This window comes from Sus scrofa, chromosome 1 (assembly GCF_000003025.6).
Source record: "Sus scrofa isolate TJ Tabasco breed Duroc chromosome 1, Sscrofa11.1, whole genome shotgun sequence".
Classification (NCBI taxonomy): domain Eukaryota; kingdom Metazoa; phylum Chordata; class Mammalia; order Artiodactyla; family Suidae; genus Sus; species Sus scrofa.
The window spans coordinates 250,999,341-251,020,032 of record NC_010443.5 but is presented as its reverse complement, the minus strand read 5'-3'; the positions used below and the strand labels follow the sequence as shown (position 1 = coordinate 251,020,032).

The following is a 20,692-nucleotide window of genomic DNA, read 5'->3' as shown; positions in this document are numbered from 1 at the left end:
CCCCAAGTCTCCTTTCTCCAATCATGGGCAAATTTATCTACTGCTTTCTTGGACACAGATGCAAATTTTTAAAGCATCTACAACTCAAAATGACACAGGATCACTCTGGCGATTTAATATGTGATGGGGACAAAATTATTAATGTGAGTTCCTCCTCCCCCCCCCTCCCCTCAGCTGCTACAAGGAATCCGGTCTTGGCTGGCTCCATTTCTCTTCCTGTCTTGCCCTTAAAGGAGAGATCAGTATTTGCCAGCTCAGAAGCTAGGCATTTATAATTCAGAATTGGGGCAATAAGTAGGAAGAGACAAGCTAGAGAGGCAGGAGGAAAAGGGAAGGGAAATCAAAAGAAACGGATGTTAAGCTGCCTAGCTTTTAGACAGAGTAGATCACTAGATTGATAGATTAATCAATCAATCGATCAATAGATAGATATACAGGCAGACGGATGGATGGATGGATGGATAAAATCTAGGCAGCTTAGCATGTTTTTGGTTTTCCCTTCCTTTTTTTTTCCTGCCTTCCCACCATGTCTCTTCCTACTAATTTCCCCCAAATCTATCTGTCTGTCTGTCTGTTGATTGATCAATCAATCAATCAAAAGACACCAGTGGTCTGAGGGAAGGAACAAAGGAATCATACTGGACATTATTGCTTTGTCTTCTCCAACACTGATTCCCTCTTATTATGTAAATAGCACCCCAATTTCCCTTCGTGTGACTCCTGTGGGGCGACCTCCGTTCCTCAGCTTCCTTCCTCAGAGACTAAGCAGAGTCCCTGAGATGAGTTTTGGATAAGCAGGTGACAAAACATGGGGACAGGGTTGGCCCAAAGAGAGCCAGCCCTGGGACTCTCCTGAGAATGCTGAAAAGGAGGACTTTTCCCAATGAGTTTGCTAAACTGCTGAGATTCATCCTGGGACAACTGGTGACCACATGTGAAAAACAGCTTTCCAGAAAACAGAGCCAGTGAAGAGGAATGTAAAACTGAGGAACGGAGTCTAAGTCAAAAGAATGACTCCTGGACTTCATCATTTTTGAGAAAGTCGAAACTTTTTTTGGAAACTACTTTGAATTAGGATTTGGTCATGTATGACTCAAGGAGTGCTGACTAAAACAAAGACTCCAAGAGAAGCAGCGGTGGGGAACAGAAAAAAGGATTGCCACTGATGTTCTTCAAGAATTAAAAGTAAACATTGGATCTTCAAGAATTAAAAGTAAACATTGGATCTCCTTTGAATGATTGGAAGCTGGACTATGTTTCTGTGCATGTGACATTTCACCAAGACCAGACGAAGTGTGGTCCCAGGATTTAGCAGAGCTCTTTCCAACAGGACTTATAGGATTAGGCAATGCCATGGTCGGAAGAAGACACTGGAGAGTCACCTAGTCCTGCTCTCTATAAGCATCTTGAAAGAATCTCTTTAAGCATCTTGAGAAACAACTCATTCTGATTCTATTTGTACACTTCCAGGGATAAAGGACTCACTCCCACAGAGGCAGCTCATTATCGGTTGAATCGTGTTCCCCCAAAAGATATACTGTCATCCTAACCCCCAGGACCTTTGCAGATATAACCAAGTTAAGATGAGGTCATTGGGGTGGGCCCTATTCCAACACGACTGATGCCCTTACAGGAGAGGCAGATGCACAGAGAAGGCCACGTGAAGGCAGAAACAGAGACTCAAGTCATCCAGCCACAAGCCAACGAAAGCCTGGGGCCACCAGAGGCTAGGAGAGGCCAGGAGGGATCTACCTCCCCCCTCCAAAGACTTCAGAGAGAGCAGAGCCTTGATAACACCTTGATCTTGGACTTCTAGCCTCCGACATCATGAGAGGACACATTTCAACCCAGAAAAAAACAGGGTTGTTTTGAAGCCACCCAGTTTGTGGCATTTTGTTATGGCCACTTTGGGAAATGCATACAGCTCATTCCATTTTTAGCAAGTTTCGTATCCAAATGTACTTCTTGATATTGAGCTAAAATTTAACTCTAGGCAACTACTGGCTCCAGCTCAGCCTTCAGAGTCAAACATGTCTATAGTCTCCTCCACAAAACAACCTTCAAGTGTTCCAGGCTGCAATCACATCCCCACTGAGATATCGGTTCCTTTGTTTCCAGCCATTCATATCCTGGTGTCTCTCAGAGCCTGATATGGGTAAACTCATATTTCAGTGCCTACGTGATTCATCGTCAGGGTCTTCGTCAAGATATGAGTTAACAAGGCTCTGGGTTGGACCACAACCCATGACTAGAGGTAGCAGTGGCTACTTCTGAGCACCCTACAAAGTGACACATTTTCATTCATAATTTTATATTAAAAAGATATAAATTAACTTATTTACCAAGCAGAAATAAACTCACAGAAATAGAAAACACACGCATGATTACCAAAGGGGATAGTGTTGGGGGAGGGAGGAGCTAAATTAGGAGTTGGGGATTAATTTACATATGCTACTGTATATAAGACAGGTAAGCAACAAGGACCTTCTGTATAGCACAGGGAACCATGCTCAGTATCTTGTAATACCCTATAAAGGAAAAGAATCCGAAAAAGAATATACGTAATGTATAACTGAATCACTTTGCTGTATCCTTGAAACTAACACAACATGGTAAATTAACTATGCTTCAAAAAATTTTTTTTAAAATCTCGGATTTATTTTCCCAGCCAGAGATGCAGGGGTGTCTCTCTTGGAGCCAGGCCCTCCCCTCCCCCCTGCAGTTAGACCTTTAGAGAAGGAAGAATTGCCCTCAGAGAGCCTACAGTCTGGGCCTTAATTTAGAGGAAGTTTCCCCCCACACACAATAAGATCAAATCCTGCATTCATGAAAAACAAAGAAAATAGCCTCTGAACGTATTTTTTTCTTCCAAGAGTACAAGTATTCCTGCAAAATGACAGGATTCTGGGCACATGCTGATCTCACAGTGAACAAAAAGGCAAGGTGTTCTGACAAACGTGCCAGTTTCTGGCAATGTCATTGACTCCGGTTTGCCCTTCCATACTTGGTAGCCTTGGTGATGCTTCTTGGGTAAAGGGAAGTTGCCTTTGTCCTAATTCACCAACTTTCTTTATTTTATTTTATTTTATTTTTTTTGCTATACCTGTGGCATGCAAAAGTTCCTGGGCCAGGATTGAACCCAGGCCACAGCTGAAACCAGAGCCACAGTAGATGTCAGAACGTTAACCCAATGAGCCATGAAGAAACTCCCTTTACTTTTGCTTTAATGGAGGGTTAAAATGGTGGGGGGGCGGGCAGACAAGCATTTTAAAGGTAACTCTTGCAACTTGGACTAAGGAGCTAAAGAGCTGGTTCTGGATTTTCCTTGGGGCCCATTTTGGATTGGGGTCAGTTTAGGATGGCTCATGGAAAGTGCTCTGACAATACCACATGGAAATAAGTGCAGGCCGACACATGGAGGGGCAGCCCTCTGCATCTTCGTATGGGCTTCTTTCAGCCAAACCATTAGGAAACAATGAGGTAAGCAGCAGTGAACAGAAGGAGTCTGTTTCTCCCTAAGTTCTTTCCATCCTGGTATAAGAAGACTTTATGACGTCACCATCTTTTTCCTCCTTTGGTGGATGTTTAGGGAAACCATGCTTAACAGAAGTGGCAGTTCAGCATTTTCATTACAATGGGGCTCTTTGGAGACAGACAAATATGATCTATGCACCCACATGAAGGCAGCCACCTCCAGCAACGTGGTGATGCCTCTTGGAACAGGAAAGGATGGACCGAGTTTGGCACAGGGAGAAGCTTGTAGTGTTTCCCTGGGCTGACGTCGATAGAGCAGGGGCAGGACAGAGCTCTCTGTTGCCTAGCGCATGTCATCCCTGATGGGAGTAGGCACCCCTGCAAAGGGTCCCTTCCTTGAATGTATTGAAAATAACCTCTTTGGAGCAGCAAATATTAGAGGAGAAGCTGCCATTGTTGTTTTGGTTAGGGTCCTCCACTCTGAAGGCTGTGCCAGTGACAAAGGGGGTAATGATGTGAAAGAAACTTGCCTACCAGCTTGACCACAGGGAGAGGGACTTCTGAGTAGCTGAGGGCAACCAGAGACGAAAAGTGATAAACAGACCGCAACATCCCTCCAGAGGTGGAGAAGATTGATGTATGACCAGCTGCTACTTCTCTTTCCACCATTGTGGGGCAGTATGATGAGACCGACAGACTTGATATTTGGATAAAGGAAGGGTCTGCTACTAGAGAGCCACATGGCACGTCACCAAAGGGGTATTTTTTCCTCCAGACTCATCTGTCCTTCAATCTGAAGCTACCCAAATTCTTTGGGAGTGAATACCTTTCGTCCTTTGGTTTTTTCCTTTCTTTTTCCTATTTTTAAACTTTTTTTTTTTTTTTTTGCTTTTTCTAGGGCCGCTCCCATGGCATATGGAGGCTCCCAGGCTAGGAGTCTAATCGGAGCTATAGCCGCCGGCCTATACTAGAGCCGCAGCAATGCAGGATCCGAGCTGCATCTGTGACCTACACCGCAGCTCATGGCAACACCAGATCCTTAACCCACCGAACAAGGCCAGGGATCGAACCCAAAACCTCATGGTTTCCAGTCGCATTTGTTAACCACAGGAATGCCCTATGTTTAAACTTTAATACCCTATAAGGAGAACTTTGCAATAAAGGTTTATGTAGTAGATGTGATCTCTGACTCAAAAATCATACAGGGATAATGAATGGTGCTAAATGCTCTTGTGCAGTTACTATATAAAACTGGTTGCATTGGGGTTTTCAAATTCAGTAGATGTGAAATGCTAAAGGAAATGAAAACCGACTGACTCATCCTAAAGAGACTACATGTACCTTGGTCATCCTTAAAGAAACGCAAAGCTATTAGATAACTCTTTTTCAGATTCATAATAATAAGTAAAAGTAATAGAAACCTAGCACTGTCAGGGAATGAGCACATTGAGACTTTGCAGGTTGCTGGTATAAATTGGTATTCTAATCAGACCATATGTGAGGGAAGTGTAGCAGAAACCATCCTTCCCCTGTAGAACAGAACACATCTGGTCCAGGTGAGCTGCTGTTCACACAGTCCCATGTTTCACTAAATCAGTCATAGAAATCCTATGCTCCTTGCCAGTGACTGGTGTAGGAAAGGCACAGGCCAATAAAGCACTGAATGAACAATGAAACGGAAACCTGATAGGGATCTTTGGGGAATATTTACTTGCTCTTTAAAAAAGACACAGATGAAAGAAACTTCCTTCCCTTTTTCCACTGAACATTTTCAGATAGATGTATGAAGGCTGTGATGCCTAGACTGTGGCAGCCACTTTGTGACCATGAGAATAGCTGATGGATGGCTCTCTCAGGATGACGGAACAGAAACATGGAAGAAAGCTGAGCCCTTGAAGATGTCACCATGTTGTGAAATTAAATCACTCCAGGCAGCCCCACCACAGGAGTTCTTATGAGCAATTATATCATTTCCTTATTATTTATGCCAATGGAGATGAACTTTTCTGTTACTTGTTGTGAAATCACTCCAGGAAGCTATTAGATTGTTTGTGTTCTTTGACGTAATAATCCATTTTTGGAGAAGATATGCCAAAGTGATGAACAAAAGATTAAAAATTTTTAGCCCAAACTAGAAACTTGCAGAGGCATGTACATGAAAAATGATATTATGAAAAAGAAAAGCAGACCATAAAAGCAGACCTAAATATGCACATGGCCTCTACCAAAGATCAGAAGAAAACCAACTTCATGGTGATAATTTATTGGTAAATGTTCACTAGATTCTGTTTCTAGAAATTATTCCTCCCATCAAAATCTTTCTTTTAAAGTCTCTCAGAAAGGAGATGATCCAGATTCCCAATATGAACTTCTGCATAAAATAAATGGCAGAGAAAGGTCTATTAAGAAGGAGTGGCAGGTGTTTTAGGAAATGCTTCTAGAACAGGTCATTCCACGTCCTGTTCTGGAGTTTCTCTTGATGTGATTACTCATTACAATAATCCAAATGTAAGAAAGATCTTTTCAAAAAATGTCAAACACACAGACTTCAAAGAAGACAAAGGGTAGATTGGAAAGCAGTGAGGAAAGACGACTAAGGAAAAACAGTGCGGGAGACGGGCACCATCTCTTACACAACAGATTTCTGAAAATATGTCATAAGCACAGCCTGAGGCTTGCTTTAATTGGCACAAACACAAGGGAAATAGAAAATCTAAGTCAGAGAGGCTGTCGCACTGAGAAAACTGTCTGCATATTCCTGAACATCAGAGAAAATGTTGAGTAGGAAAAAAACGGACATAAAGGAAACCTATCAAATGCACATCGGATGGACAGGCTCTAGGAATATTTTTGTAGTAGGCAGTTATAGAGCTTTATTTTTGGATGTCTTCGTCTTCTTCTTCTTCTTCTTCTTCTTTTTTTTTTTGTCTTTTTGCCTTTTCTGGGGCTGCTCCTGTGGCATATGGAGGTTCCTAGGCTAGGGGTCGAATTGGAGCTGTAGCTGCTGGCCTACACCACAGCCACAGCAACTCGGGATCTGAGCCACGTCTGTGACCTACACCACAGCTCACGGCAATGCCAGGTCCTTAACCCACTGAGCAAGGCCAGGGATCGAACCCGCAACCTCATGGTTCCTAGTCAGATTCGTTAACCACAGATTCGTTCGCCACGACGGGAATTCCTCGGACGTCTTCTTTCAAGAGTTCCCACTGAAACTGAGGTCTATTATTCATAGTATTGACAGCTAAATGAAGATAGATCAGAAAATCAAGGCCAAGCAAATCCTTGTCTTCTTGGGAAGTTTGCCGTGAACTGCACCAATTCAGAAACACATTCATTATGTTTCATCGAATGCATTTTCCCCCTCAGCATTCATACAGCTTCCTGTCATTCAACTTTTCCACTCTTGACTCAAGCAACACATTATATCAAGGCTTATTAAATGTTAGCTTTCTTTTGAATTTGAACTGTAGCTTAAGATGCATTGTTTTCAAATCTGGATTTTGGTGTAGGAATCAGATCTATTTTGAATTTGATGAAGTATTACCATTTGAAGCTAGTTTAATGAGGTGAAAGAAATGTCAGGTTAACTAAAAGATGTATATTGGAATTTTTTTTTTAAAGTCAGAACATAAAAGACAATTAAGCATATTTCACATGGAAGAAAAAAGCCTAGACACATTTCACCTCATTAGAGATAGCAAATGTTTAGTGTAGAAATAGTCTGCAGTTGTGCCCTGCTTTCTGAAAAATTAATAAGTATCCAAAATTGCAAAGTATTAGTGTTTTTTTAATTCTAAAAGGAGCCATCTTGTATTTATTTATTTATCTAATTATTTATTTGCTTTTTAGGGCTGCACCCAAGGCATATGGAGATTCCCAGGCTAGGGGTTCAACCAGAACTACAGCTGCCGGTCTACACCACAGCCACAGCAACACGGGATCCAAGCCACATCTGCAACTACACCACAGCCCAAGGCAATGCCTTATCCATAACCCACTGAGCGAGGCCAGGGATCGAACTTGCAACCTCATGGTTACTAGTCGGATTCGTTTCCACTGCACCATGATGGGAACTCCCATCTTGTATTGTCTTTATTTACTTATTTATTTATTTTGTCTTTTTGCCTTTTCTAGGGCCGCTCCCTCAGCATATAGAAGTTCCCAGGCTAGGGATCTAATCAGAGCTGTAGCCACCGGCCTACGCCAGAGACACAGCAACACAGGATCCAAGCTGCTTCTGCGACCTACACCACAGCTCACGGCAACGCCAGATCCTTAACCCACTGAGCAAGGCCAGGGATCGAATCCGCAACCTCATGGTTCCCAGTCAGATTCGTTAACCACTGCGCCACGACGGGAACTCCTTGTATTGTCTTTAAAAAAAGGCAGTTTCTATGGAAATAGACATTTGATTTGCAATAATTACACATACGAGGAGATTTTCAGGAATAGGCGTTACTTAAAAGACTCATTTAAGAGATTGATATACTTCAATATACTGATCTATTTTATATACCCTGCATAGTATTATTAAAAATGCATAAGATTGGGAGTGCTCCTTGTGGCTCAGTGGGCTATGAATCCGACTGGTATTCCTGAGGACATGGGTTCAATCCCTGGCTTTGCTCAGTGGGTTAAGGATCCGGCACTGCCGTGAGCTGTGGTGTAGGTCACAGACGTGACTTGGATCCCAAGCTGCTGTGGCTGTGGTGTAGGCCGGCAGTTGCAGCTCCGGTTCGATCCCTAGCCTGGAAATCTCCATATGGCCCTAAAAAGAAAAAAAAAAACAAAACAAAAACCATATACATATATATATATATGTATATGGTTATATATATATATGGTTATATATATATAAAATTAAGGATCTCAGAGTGAATGGAGAGTTTAGCTCTAAAAAATGGTCAGGACTAATAAGAAGGGTGAAGTCATAGATACGTTACATGAATTTTTAGTGTCCCATCAGAACTGTTTCTTCTTAAATGATTCTTCACCCCTTCATATTGAAAAAAGACATAAATGAGAGTGATTTAGGAAATAAACTCAAATCTCCATACTTGTTTTCTGTATAAATACTCTCCTTGATGGCACTAACCACTCTGACTCACAGTTTTACACTGAAATACCTTAAAGAACCTCACAGCCAGGGAGCCGGGCTTTGTATCAAACTGTCAGTGAGGCTCCTGGGAACAGGGGGTGTTTCCTGATTTGGGGTCTCTGACTGTCACACCATAGGGTTTTGATTGGTCCCTAAATGCATTACAGGCACAGGGGATTCCCACAAGAAGGGCTGAACCCACAGTATCTTCTCAGTAAAACGGGCAGAGCTGGAAGCTGGAACAAGTGCATCCACACAATGAAATATTATGCAGCTCTGTGTGTGTGTGTGTGTGTTTGTGTAAGTTCATGTGTGTTAACATGGAAAACTCTCCAGAATATGTTAAGTAAAAGAAAAAAAGAGGTGCAAAATACTGTATGTAGTATCATACTTTTGGTGTAAGAAAGGGAGAAGAATGGAAAGATATTTTTGAATTTTATTATATTTGCATATAGCAACACATTGACAAAAAAAAAATCTACTCAAAGTAGTTCCCTTTTGGAGCTGACAGAGGAAGGAAAAGGAGACATGTATGCAAAATAAGACATCCCAAAATAGATACCTTTCTCTCTCTCTCTCTCTCTCTATATATATATATATATATTTATTTATTTATTTATTTATTTATTTATTTATTTTGCTATTTAGGGCCGCACCCACAGCATATGGAGGTTTCCAGGATAGGAGTCAAATTGGAGCTATAGCTGTCAGCGAATGCCACGGCCACAGCAACGCAGGATCCAAGCCGTGTCTGCGACCTACACCACAGCTCACAGCAATGCTGGATCCTTAACCCACTGAGCAAGGCCAGGGAGCAAATCTGCAACCTCATGGTTACTAGTTGGATTTGTTTCTGCTGTACCACAACTCCTAATATTTTGATTTTGAATCACATGAATATATCAGAGAGTAAAACACAACTCTTTCAATAAGCAACAAATTCAGCAACCCTCTTCCCATACTGCAGTCGGTGGTGATAAATTGTTGAAATATCCTAAGCCTGATTTTCCTGGATGGTAAATTATTTTAAATGCTGTTTTATGCACAGATTACTTTGAGGGCCCCTGAATTAGGCTCAAGAATGTTCTCAGAATCACTTTGCTGTAACCCTGAAACTATGACAGCATTGCAAATCAACTACACTCCAATAAAATCTTTTAAAAAAGAGAATATTCTCAAAATCAAAATGGCCTTTTCCCTACTCACACTGGCTTCGGCATTTTAACAGCCACTTGCTTACAACCTCACAGAATCAACTCTTCATCGGCAATCAATTAAGGCAAAGGACCTTGCCAAAGGGCAGCAACTCAGATGTGAATTTTGGCCGCTGAATGTAAAAAACAAATCCAGGCTAGAGCCCTGGAAGCCCCTTCTAAGCTGCATCTATATCATTTGGATCTTATATGTTTTACTTATATTTTGCTATGTTGGTTTCTCCTTCTGCAAGCCTCCTGAAACCATTTGCGGGATACAAGCTTTAAGAAAATAAGGACAGACAGAGTAAGGGAGAGGAGGAGGGAGGGAGAAAAAGGAGAGAAACTATGAATTGAAAGAACACGGAGAGAGCGGGTAAGAAGGCACAGAAATCAGACTTGGGAGAAGAGAAAGAGGAAGGGAAACGGCTTCTGTTTTGTGTTCTGTATTTTAAAAAAACACAACTTGTGTCACCAGGTGTTCAGAGCCATGAACACATTTTTGTCAAAGGAACACATCGAGATTTCCAGGCTGGCCCACCAATGCCTGTTGAACTTGAACGTGGCTAGTCCGAGAGCCAGGGGTTTTATAGAAGAACACCCACTCCCATCAATAGGAAAAGATGCTTTTCTCACCCATTCCTGTGTGCTTGAGGGGTTGCAGGGCAATTCTGACATAGACCTGGCCACTTCTGTGTTGGTATCTTTCTGCCAGATCTTGCCTCTCCCTCCCCAGGACGAATGGAGTCTGGTTTCAGGAGACTTGAAGACCCTCAAGGGGCTGACAGCTGACTGGCTCTTCCTTGTTTAAAACCGAACCAAATCGGACCAAAACAGAGCAATACAAAAATCCCCCTCTCCATTGCCCTCCCTTGTCTCAGATGTTAGGGAGAAGTTTGCTAGGTTATATTTATGTGTTAATGATTAACTTGTTCAGAAGCATTTCTCTGATTAGAACATCTTTATGGAATGAGCTTTTTTTTCGGCTGCCTGCACCACGTTTTTAGCATTCTCAGGCCAGGGATTAGATCTGAGCCACAGTCATGACCTACACCGCCACTGTGGCATCACTGGATCCTTAACCCACTATGCTGGGCTGGGGATCAAACCTCAGAACATCTTTTTGAAAGCTGTGTGGCTTGTGGGGCCAAGCTAGCGGCTCAGCAGGCTCTGTCCTGTGTTCCTGCTCCCACCTCCCTGGACCAGCTCCTGCCCTTCCAGGCTGCTCTCCACCTACCAGTCCTCTGCCCTCTCCACCTTCAAGCTCATCCCAGCAGCTTAGAGGCAGGTTCAGTGGTCGTTAATAACACCCATTTGCATCCTCCCACGGCATCCTGCCCACACCAGTAAACATTCAATAAATACTTGCCGGTTGACTGGGTTCCAGGCACTTTTACTGCTTTACTTTCAAAGGGGCTTTGAAAAGGAAGCAAAGATTAAGTTCGTGAAAGTCTGGAAGTGAAGCCAGAAGACCCGAGTTGGGGTTGTAGTCTGACTATTCACTGTGAGATACTGCACAAGTCTGCCCTCAGCTTCCTCGTCTGCAAGTAAAGATTTACTAAGCACCTACTCCACGCCAAACAGTCTTTCTTTTTTTTTTCTTTTTCTTTTTTTTTAAATGGCCACACCTGCAGCATATGGATGTCGACCCCCAGGCTAGGGGTCAAATTCAGAGCTGCAGCTGCTGGCCTACGCCACAGCCACAGCAACACCAAATCCGAGCCGAATCTGTGATCTAAGCCACAGCTGTGGCAACACGGGATCCTCAACCCATGGAGCAAGGCCAGGGATCGAACCCGCATCCTCATGGACACTATGTTGGGTTCTTAACCCGCTGAGCCACAACAGGAACTCCCCCTCTTCTATATACTTTATGCATATTGACATCTTTCCTCTTTATAAAAATGCTACAGGGTGGCATATGATGCTTATACTCCTTCTAGCTCCAGAACTATGTTCTTAAGGACTAGAAGGTTCTGCTTGTCAAGTAAATGAAATAACGCTTAGGAAAGTGCCTTATACATTATAGTAGTGGGTATAGATGCTCCTGAAATGGCAGCGATGAAAACAAGACACAGGCGTCAGGAGCAGTGTAGCAGGATGTGAGCATGCGTGGTGAGGCCTTTCCACTCTTTCAGGAGCATCCAAAGGACACCTGCTTCTTGCCTCTGTCTTTTCAAAAGCAGCCTGCTCCCAGGAGAGGCTTTTGGTTGGTCAGACCTGAAACTGGGTTGACCTCAGGTGAGGGCTATATTCAGCACACAGATCTAAACCATATTCCCTAATCAGCTCCACCCCCAAAAGTTCACTGTGTCTTTTTTTTTTTTTTTTTTTTTTTTGTCTTTTTGTCATTTCTTGGGCCGCTCCCGCGGCATATGGAGGTTCCCAGGCTAGGGGTCCAATTGGAGCTGTAGCCAGCGGCCTACACCACAGCCACAGCAACGCGCGATCCAAGCCACATCTGTGACCTACACCACAGCTCACGGCAACACCGGATCGGTAACCCACTGAGCAAGGCCAGGGATCGAACCCACAACCTCATGGTTCCTAGTCGGATTTGTTAACCACTGAGCCATGACGGGAACTCCTGTGTCTTATTTTTTAATCAATCCTGAATTTAAAGGGGACTTACAAGGTGTTCTTAATTATCATGCCCCAAACGCAGTGATGTTACAGGAAACTGGCAAAATAAATGTTGTTCCTATTCCACCCCTTTCCTTTACATTACGAGTAGAGCTGGTACCTGTTAATTACATTTGTGGAGACAGTTCATTTCCTGAACCCCAGCTGTGTCCAAGCATGTGCCAGGCATCGAGGAAACACAGATAACAAAGACCATGACCAGGAGAAAGCTCCTGGGAAGGCAGACACAGAGAACGGCCATGCCAGTGTGGAAAGCCCAAGGATGACGCTGGACAACTTGAAACCTGGTTTACTTTATTTCTGCCAAAGTTGGGGGGGGGGTTTGTGATTGACTTCCCCACTGGGACAAGAGAGATGGGTGAGGATGTGTAGCCCCATAGCGCCACACAAAGTTCCCGTAGCTACAATGCCCCTCAGATTCTTCTTCTGCCTTCATGGCCAGACTCTTAAAATAGGAGACCCAGAGCAGAGAGGCTCATAGAGAAGATCAAAAAGGAAGCAAGGAGCCCAGTGACGCCCACCTCCTGTCCTCCAGGTCACCACCCACCAGCTCACACTCGGAGAAACGGAGTCCGGTGTGCTCATGGTGACACAGTCAAAGGGCTCAAGAGGACTTGCAAGGATTGGGTTCCTTCTACAAAGGGCTCTGGAAGCACAGCTCAGGATGGCAAGGAGTCCCAGGGAGAATGCCAAGGACGTCAAAAGAAAGGACCAGAAGGACGGAAAAAGAATCTCTGCTCCAGCACTGCATGCAAAGCCATGAAACTAGAACACACCCTCACACCATGCACAAAAATAAACTCCAAATGGCTGAAAGACTTAAATATACGACAGGACACCATCAAACTCCTAGAAGAAAACATAGGCAAAACACTCTCTGACATCAACATCATGAATATTTTCTCAGGTCAGTCTCCCAAAGCAATAGAAATTAGAGCAAAAATAAACCCATGGGACCTCATCAAACTGAAAAGCTTTTGCACAGCAAAGGAAACCCAAAAGAAAACAAAAAGACAACTTACAGAATGGGAGAAAATAGTTTCAAATGATGCAACTGACAAGGGCTTAATCTCTAGAATATATAAGCAACTTATACAACTCAACAGCAAAAAAACCAACAACCCAATGGAAAAATGGGCAAAAGACCTGAATAGACATTTCTCCAAAGAAGATATACAGATGGCCAACAAACACATGAAAAAATGCTCAACATCGCTGATTATAAGAGAAATGCAAATCAAAACTACCATGAGATACCACCTCATACCAGTCAGAATGGCCATCATTAATAAATCCACAAATAACAAGTGCTGGAGGGGCTGTGGAGAAAAGGGAACCCTCCTGCACTGCTGGTGGGAATGTAAACTGGTACAGCCACTATGGAGAACAGTTTGGAGATACCTTAGAAATCTATACATAGAACTTCCATATGACCCCGCAATCCCACTCTTGGGCATCTATCCGGACAAAGCTCTACTTAAAAGAGACACATGCACCCGCATGTTCATTGCAGCACTATTCACTATAGCCAGGACATGGAAACAATCCAAATGTCCATCAACAGATGATTGGATTCGGAAGAGGTGGTATATATACACAATGGAATACTACTCAGCCATAAAAAAGGATGACATAATGCCATTTGCAGCAACATGGATGGAACTAGAGAATCTCATACTGAGTGAAATGAGCCAGAAAGACAAAGACAAATACCATATGATATCACTTATAACTGGAATCTAATATCCAGCACAAATGAACATCTCCTCAGAAAAGAAAATCATGGACTTAGAGAAGAGACTTGTGGTTGCCTGATGGGAGGGGGAGGGAGTGGGAGGGATAGGGAGCTTGGGCTTATCAGACACAACCTAGAATAGATTTACAAGGAGATCCCGCTGAATAGCATTGAGAACTATGTCTAGATACTCATGTTGCAACAGAAGAAATGGTGGGGGAAAAACTGTAATTGTAATGTATACATGTAAGGATAACCTGACCCCCTTGCTGTACAGTGGGAAAATAAAATAAAAAAAAAAAAAAAAAAAAAAAAAAGAATCTCTGCTCCAGGATCCAGAGTGGGTGAACAGAAAGCCACTGGGCAGACTAACAGTTCTCCATGAGGGGCCTCTGCCCGGGGGATGCAAGGCGTGGACCCAGAAAGCCTGAGATGGCAAAGGAAGAAAGTCCTTCCGCAGCATCGTAAGGAGGATGGGGACAAGATGCTTCTTCTCAGGGAGCTTTACAAATAGCTTTGCAAGTGGCTGGCTAAGGGGGGACAAGGTTGGATGTCACCCTAAGGCATTCCAGTTAAATCCCCTGAGTGCAGGCATGTTATCTAACACACAGAGGATGCTTGAAAGTTGGCTGGTGGGTGAAGGAATGAGCGCAGCCAGAAGAGTGCAGGTTTTCTCAACGCATTTGTGACAACCCCACCCAAGCCCCATGCCTCCTGCTCGGACCCACAGAAATTCCCGTCCACCCGCACTGACATCCATGGCATGTCTTAGCCTGCTTTCTAGACTGGGGCTTTCCTGGCTTACCTCTCTCTACCTGCTACAGCCTCCAGCTCAGTTCCCAATACAGAGGAGGTATGCATCCTTCTGTTCACCCACTCACTCACCTGTGGGGTTTTATCTTCCCACCCAGCATCTCCTCCACTGTTCTCTGGGAAATGCACTTTCACTCATTCCAACATCATGGTTTGAGGGAGAATCTAACATCCTCTAAAATACCTGTCCCATCTCATCCCAGATCAGACATAGGTGGACATCCGAAATGGTCCAGAGATGGAGGACTATCCATGCAGGCCACTCAGAACCCTTCCCAGAAGCCAGGGACCTCATCTCCTTGTCTGAGATGGAACTGAAACCAGAACTGGAGAGTCGATGGCATCCGAGTCCCCACCCCACCCCTGACCCCACCATGTGGTGAGAGCCTGCCTGATAGGAAGCTGCTGACACTCAGAAAGAAGCAGAGGCAGGGGATGCAGGGCAGAGGCCAGGGACATTTGGAGCCTTGGATGGGCACGCCTGCAGCCTAGCTGCACTCTCACCCTTTCTGTGATCAGGCTCTGTGAGTTCAGGAAGTGCCTAACTTTCCCAGACCATCAGTTCAAATTGGATTTTGCCATTTGCCACCCAAGATTCCTGATGAATACTTGGAAGGAATTACTACTTGGTAAAATGTGGCCCCCATGGAGTCCTGAGAACCACTGGGAAACACGTGATGATCATGTGCCTCTTCCCCCACCCCCCCGCCCATGTTGATCATTGGAATCTTTATCTATCCAAGAAGCACATCAGATTTGGAACAGAGGTGGTGAGACATGGGGCTGCCTAATTCTGCAGTAACCCCAGGATGTGGACAGAGCCTTCAAGTCTACATGCACGGAAAGCAATGTTAAGAGTGTGGATAACTAAGCTCAATACAAGCATCCCACAAAAGAAAGGCAACTGGAATAAGAAGAGATGTTGAAAACGCACCAGTGGGTTGATTCTGATCTATGGACCAAGAAGGAAGAAACATTTTCTCCCAACCGCCTAAGTGTTTGTGTTCCTCAGTGCAGCCTAGGGCAGCAGTGCTATGCTATTGCTGCTTAAAGTCAAGCAGTACAGAATTCTCAGTCTCTGGTTCCAGGACCAGAAGCAGCAGCATGGCCGGGAACTTAGAAATGCAAATGATTGACTCAGCGCCAGACATGGTCACAAATTAGACTCTCTGTGGGTGGAGCCCAACAATTTATTTTAACAAGCCCTCCAGGTGAGACTCTTATGGACAAGGAAGTTTGAGGAACATGGGCACAGCATTTTGGCTAAGCATGAAGCTCTGGGTGCCAGGTTCTTGGGTTTTGCATGGAGCACAACCTGAACAGGGCCCTGGTGCTGTGCATTGTGGTGCCCCTGGGTTTATGTTGTGGCTCCGCCACTTCACTGTCTAAGCAGCCTCGGGCAAGTTACTCGACCTCTTTGAGCCCCAGACCCTTCATCTGTAAAACAGAAATAAGAGTAAATAGTTCATTTGAGGATTTCAAAAGATAACACTCATCAAGTACTTAGTTCAGTACCTAGCACATAGGAGAAGCACTCCCTAAATGTCAGGTATTATTTTGCTCCAGATTAGGGAAGGGTCTGGGCCTGGGGAAGCCAGAGGGGACCCTTCCAGAGGGTCTCCTCTTCTAAAACATCCCCTCCTGCAGCCTGTATTCATTTTTTTCTGTCTAGCAAACTCCTACTTATCCATCAATACCCTGCTCAAGGTCACCTCCTCTAGGATGGCTTCCGAGAACTCATACTTCCCTCCTCGCAGCCTCCTTCCTCAAAGCCCTCAGACTGCCTGGAGATGACCCCTGGCTCTACCCCTTCCTAGTTGCTCAATTTTGGGAAAGCATTTTCACCTTTCTATGCCTCAGTTTCCTCATCTGGGAAATGGAATGGCTAATTGTATCAGGGAGCACAAAAAACTCAGTTCCAATAAAACTTGGAATCATTTCCCCCAAAAAGGTTTCGATAAAACTTTATTTACAAGCATAAGAGGATGGCATATGGCCAGAGTTTGCTCATTTGATTGCATTAAAAGATGATTTGTCTTCAGGACTGAGACATGGGGCATGGGACACAAGGGTTTACTCTGCTCTTTCTTTCCTGGTGGATCCTGAAACTACATCCAGCAACCAGCAAGGTGGAGCTCTTCCTGCTTCCCCATGAATCTCAGTGCAGCAAGAAGGCTGGGGGTGGGGTGGTGTCGGGTTTGGGGGAGGCAATTTCTGCTCCCTGCCCATGGCCTGGGACTGAGTCAGTCTGCTCTGAATGGGCTCCTGTCTAAACTCCAAAAGAGTCTTTAAAGGGAGTAATAAGTTCAAAGCACATTGCTATCCACCTGCAGTTTTTAGCTCAATTATATATATATGTGGCTATATAAAAATTTTACATATTTTTATATATCCACATCCATTCATATGTCTATATAGGCTTGGCTTTGAAATGTTCTAAAAATTTCAAGAATGTATGTGTCCATAACCAAGCTGAAAATAGAGTCACCTCTTTCGAGAACATAAGTGCTCCCTTGGAGTTCCTGTCGTGGCTCAGTGCAAAGATATCTGACTAGTATCCATGGGGACACAGGTTTGATCCCTGGCCTTGCTCAGTGGCTTAAGGATCTGATGTTGCCATGAACTATGGTGTAGGTCACAGACGTGGCTTGGATCCCGCATTGCTGTGGCTGTGGTGTAGGCCGGTGGCTACAGCTCGATTTGCCCCCTAGCCTGGGAACCTCCATGTGCCTCGAGTGTGGCCCTGAAAAGACAAACACTGAAGTGCTCCCTTTATGATGCCTCCCTCATCCTGAGAAGGACAGTCTGTGGCCAGGCCAGCTTTTGGCTGGGGTTTTGCCTCATTAAGCAGCAGCCTGGTTGGCAGCACACACGCCATCTTTGTTGGAGGGGCCACTGCTTGCTACCTGATAGGTGTGCTTCCAGAGTCAGACCGGGCTCTGAGCCCCATGCTTCTGGACAGAGGCAGCTGGGAGAAGAAAGGGGTTTTTCTTACAATGATGGTACACTTTGCACACCATGGCAGGGGAATTTCTCTCCTTCTCCTTTTAATGACCAGGCCTTGAAAATGGAAGCCGTTTAGGGAAGTGAGAGCCGAGTGTTTGGTTGCTTGGGCCATGTAAGCAACATGTGTCACGGCGCTGATTCAAAGTCAGAGCAAACCTGGGTTTCCCTTTCCCTCTGGGGCCGACATTGAAGTTTCCTGGTCCTCGTGCTTCGTGGTGAGCACGGCTCTGAGTGAGTCCAAGGCAGGACCAAGCCCCAGGAGAGGCTGATAAGGGTTTGGATCAGACACAACCACATCGTCCCGCTATACAGCCACTGCCTTGGCAAGGCCCATAGCAACATGCTGGGCTTGTCTATTGCCCCAGAGCTTCTGGGAGTGCCCTCTGGGGTTTTGTTTGTTTGTTTGTTTGTTTGTTTGTTTTTTGCTTTTTAGGGCTGCACCTGCGGCATATGGAAGTTCCCAGGCTAGGGGTCAGATCAGAGCTACAGCTACCCACCTACACCGCAGCTCACAACAACGCCAGATCCTTAACCCACTGAGCAAGGCCAGGGATCAAACCCAAGTCTTCATGGACACTACTCAGATTCATTTCCACTGCGCCACAATAAGAACTCCCTCGGGTTCTTTTTTTAAAATATTTTTTTAAATTAAAATATCATTGATTTACTATGTCGTGTACCATCTAGAGTTCTGAACTTGAAACTGTCCTTGGCACTCCTCCTGCCAGGCCAGCCCTTCACAAGAGCCATGCCCTCCAGCTCTCAGCTTCCTGACATCAGAGACGTGCCCCCACCCTGGGCTCTCACTGTGCCCTGATCTCCTGGTGGCTGCAGGGACCACCCATGCCTTCCGTCCCACCTGTCTGCCCCTCTTCTCCACTGGACTCCAGACTCCATGGGGGTCTGTTAGCCTCTGTCCTGCACGTCACCATGTTTCCAGTGTCTAGCACCGTGCCTGGCACATAGAGGTACGTAATACATGTTTACTGAGTGACAACACTTTTATGAAAATGAGTTTTCGAGAAGCTTGCCCAGTCCAAGGCTTCCTACACACCCCTGGAACCATCTTCAAGTCAGGAAACCTTGTGCATTGCTGGCTTAGTCCTGGGCAAGTTAGTTAGCCATACCAAGCCTTCATTTTCTATTCTGTAAAATGGGAATAATAATAACTACCTCATAGGACTATTGTGAGATGAAAATTAGCTAGACAGACCATTCTGTTTTGGCACACGGTTATTATTCCCAATTATTTTCTGCCTTCCCAGTAAGAGGATTATATGTCCCAACCCATTACCAAGAGACTTAGCAACGCAGCCCTACATCAGTGATCTACTTCCCTTACCCCACTGATGCAAAGCTTGGTCACATAATCTCTCGTGGCCAATAGAATACAAGCTACACACACCACATCCAAGCATGAACTTTAAGTGGTATCGATGCACTTCCTTTTTCCCTCTGCCGTGAGAATAGCATGTGCTCTATGTAGAGGCTGTTCCATCCTGGGTCCTGGAATGAAGATGCCTGGGGCAGAGCTGTAGCCACCCCACATCCAGTATAAAGCATAAGCAAGAAAGAAACCTTTGTTGGGGTTGCTTGTTACAGAGGCATAATCTAGAGAGGAAGCTGACTGATACACAGTGCCTGGCATAGAGCAGGGGTTTAGGAAACCTTTGTGGGATGGACAAACACATTGGGCTACCTCTACCAGATCGACTGCTCCAGCACTTTGAGTTTGTTTGGGTGTGACATTCAATCACTAGAATACATTCCAGGTGGCATTTTTGTGGCATAAAAGGAAAGCAGATTTAAAAAAAATAGGATGCAAAGCTGACCAGTTCTATGACAGCAAGGCAGTGCCTGCAGCCTAGAAACCTCCACCAGGGTTTTCTTCATGGACTATTCATTCCAACGAGCAGTAGTTGATATTTATTGAGATCTTTTGCTTATGTTTATCACACCATTCTTGGAGAGCGGGGTGCCAAGTGTGGTGTCACACTCTGTAAACATGCTACCTTGTTTAATCCTCACTGTTGTGCTGTGAGATGCAGGCGTGCAAGGAAGGGCTCATGGTGCCTGGGGTGATGTGATGCATGTGAGCCTCCTCTCCCCACCACACCTTGCCAGAATCTGCGAAGATTAGCATCTTTGTGGCACTCCCTAGATGGGCAGCGGTCCTATGTCCCCTCTCAGCTTCCCCTTCCCTCTGCCCCCAGCAGGTGGACGTACCACCATTACCCACATCATACCGATGAGGAAACAGAGGCTTTGAAAAGAGAAAAGGTCATCCAGCCGTGCAGTGACAGACCTGGGAACTAGACACACCTGACTTCAGCGCACTAAGCCCTACACGGGGCCATCTCCTCTGTTCATCCACCAATCATGGTCCCTCTGCCTCCGCTTCCAGATGGAGGAAGCCTCCCCCGATGCTGGCACCATCCATCCGATGGGAGCCCACGGCTGCTCTTACACCATCAGCTTGCTCAGAAAATTCCCAAGACTAAGAAGGAAAGACAAACATAGTATTGGGACACTTGGCACCTACATTTGGCCAAACTGAAGCCTGCTGACCTGACACCTGCAGGTGGCAACCTGCCAACTTCAACCCTGTGAACATTTATTTATGGGCCAGGCCCCGTGTTAAGCACTGATGCCATTCAGAGGGGTCCAAGACGTGGTGCCGCCCTTAAGGATTTCTAAGTTTCCTTAGAAAAGGAGCAGGTGTGCAAA

The 20,692-nt window shown here is 45.0% G+C and overlaps 1 protein-coding gene across 2 annotated transcripts in view; it reads right to left on the bottom strand.

Moving 5' to 3' along the window:
- Window positions 1-20,692, bottom strand: part of AKAP2 (A kinase (PRKA) anchor protein 2) — a 205,587-nt gene that overhangs the window by 170,212 nt on the left and 14,683 nt on the right. Inside the window, exon 1 of one of the 2 annotated variants that reach the window (XM_021087641.1) lies at window positions 10,405-10,421. The exons of the other annotated variant lie outside the window; for it this stretch is intronic. Within the exon in view, the coding sequence (XP_020943300.1) occupies window positions 10,405-10,408 (4 nt within the window). The 5' untranslated portion in view covers window positions 10,409-10,421. Of the gene's footprint in view, window positions 1-10,404; window positions 10,422-20,692 lie in introns of those variants that run through there. 2 annotated transcript variants of the gene reach the window in all.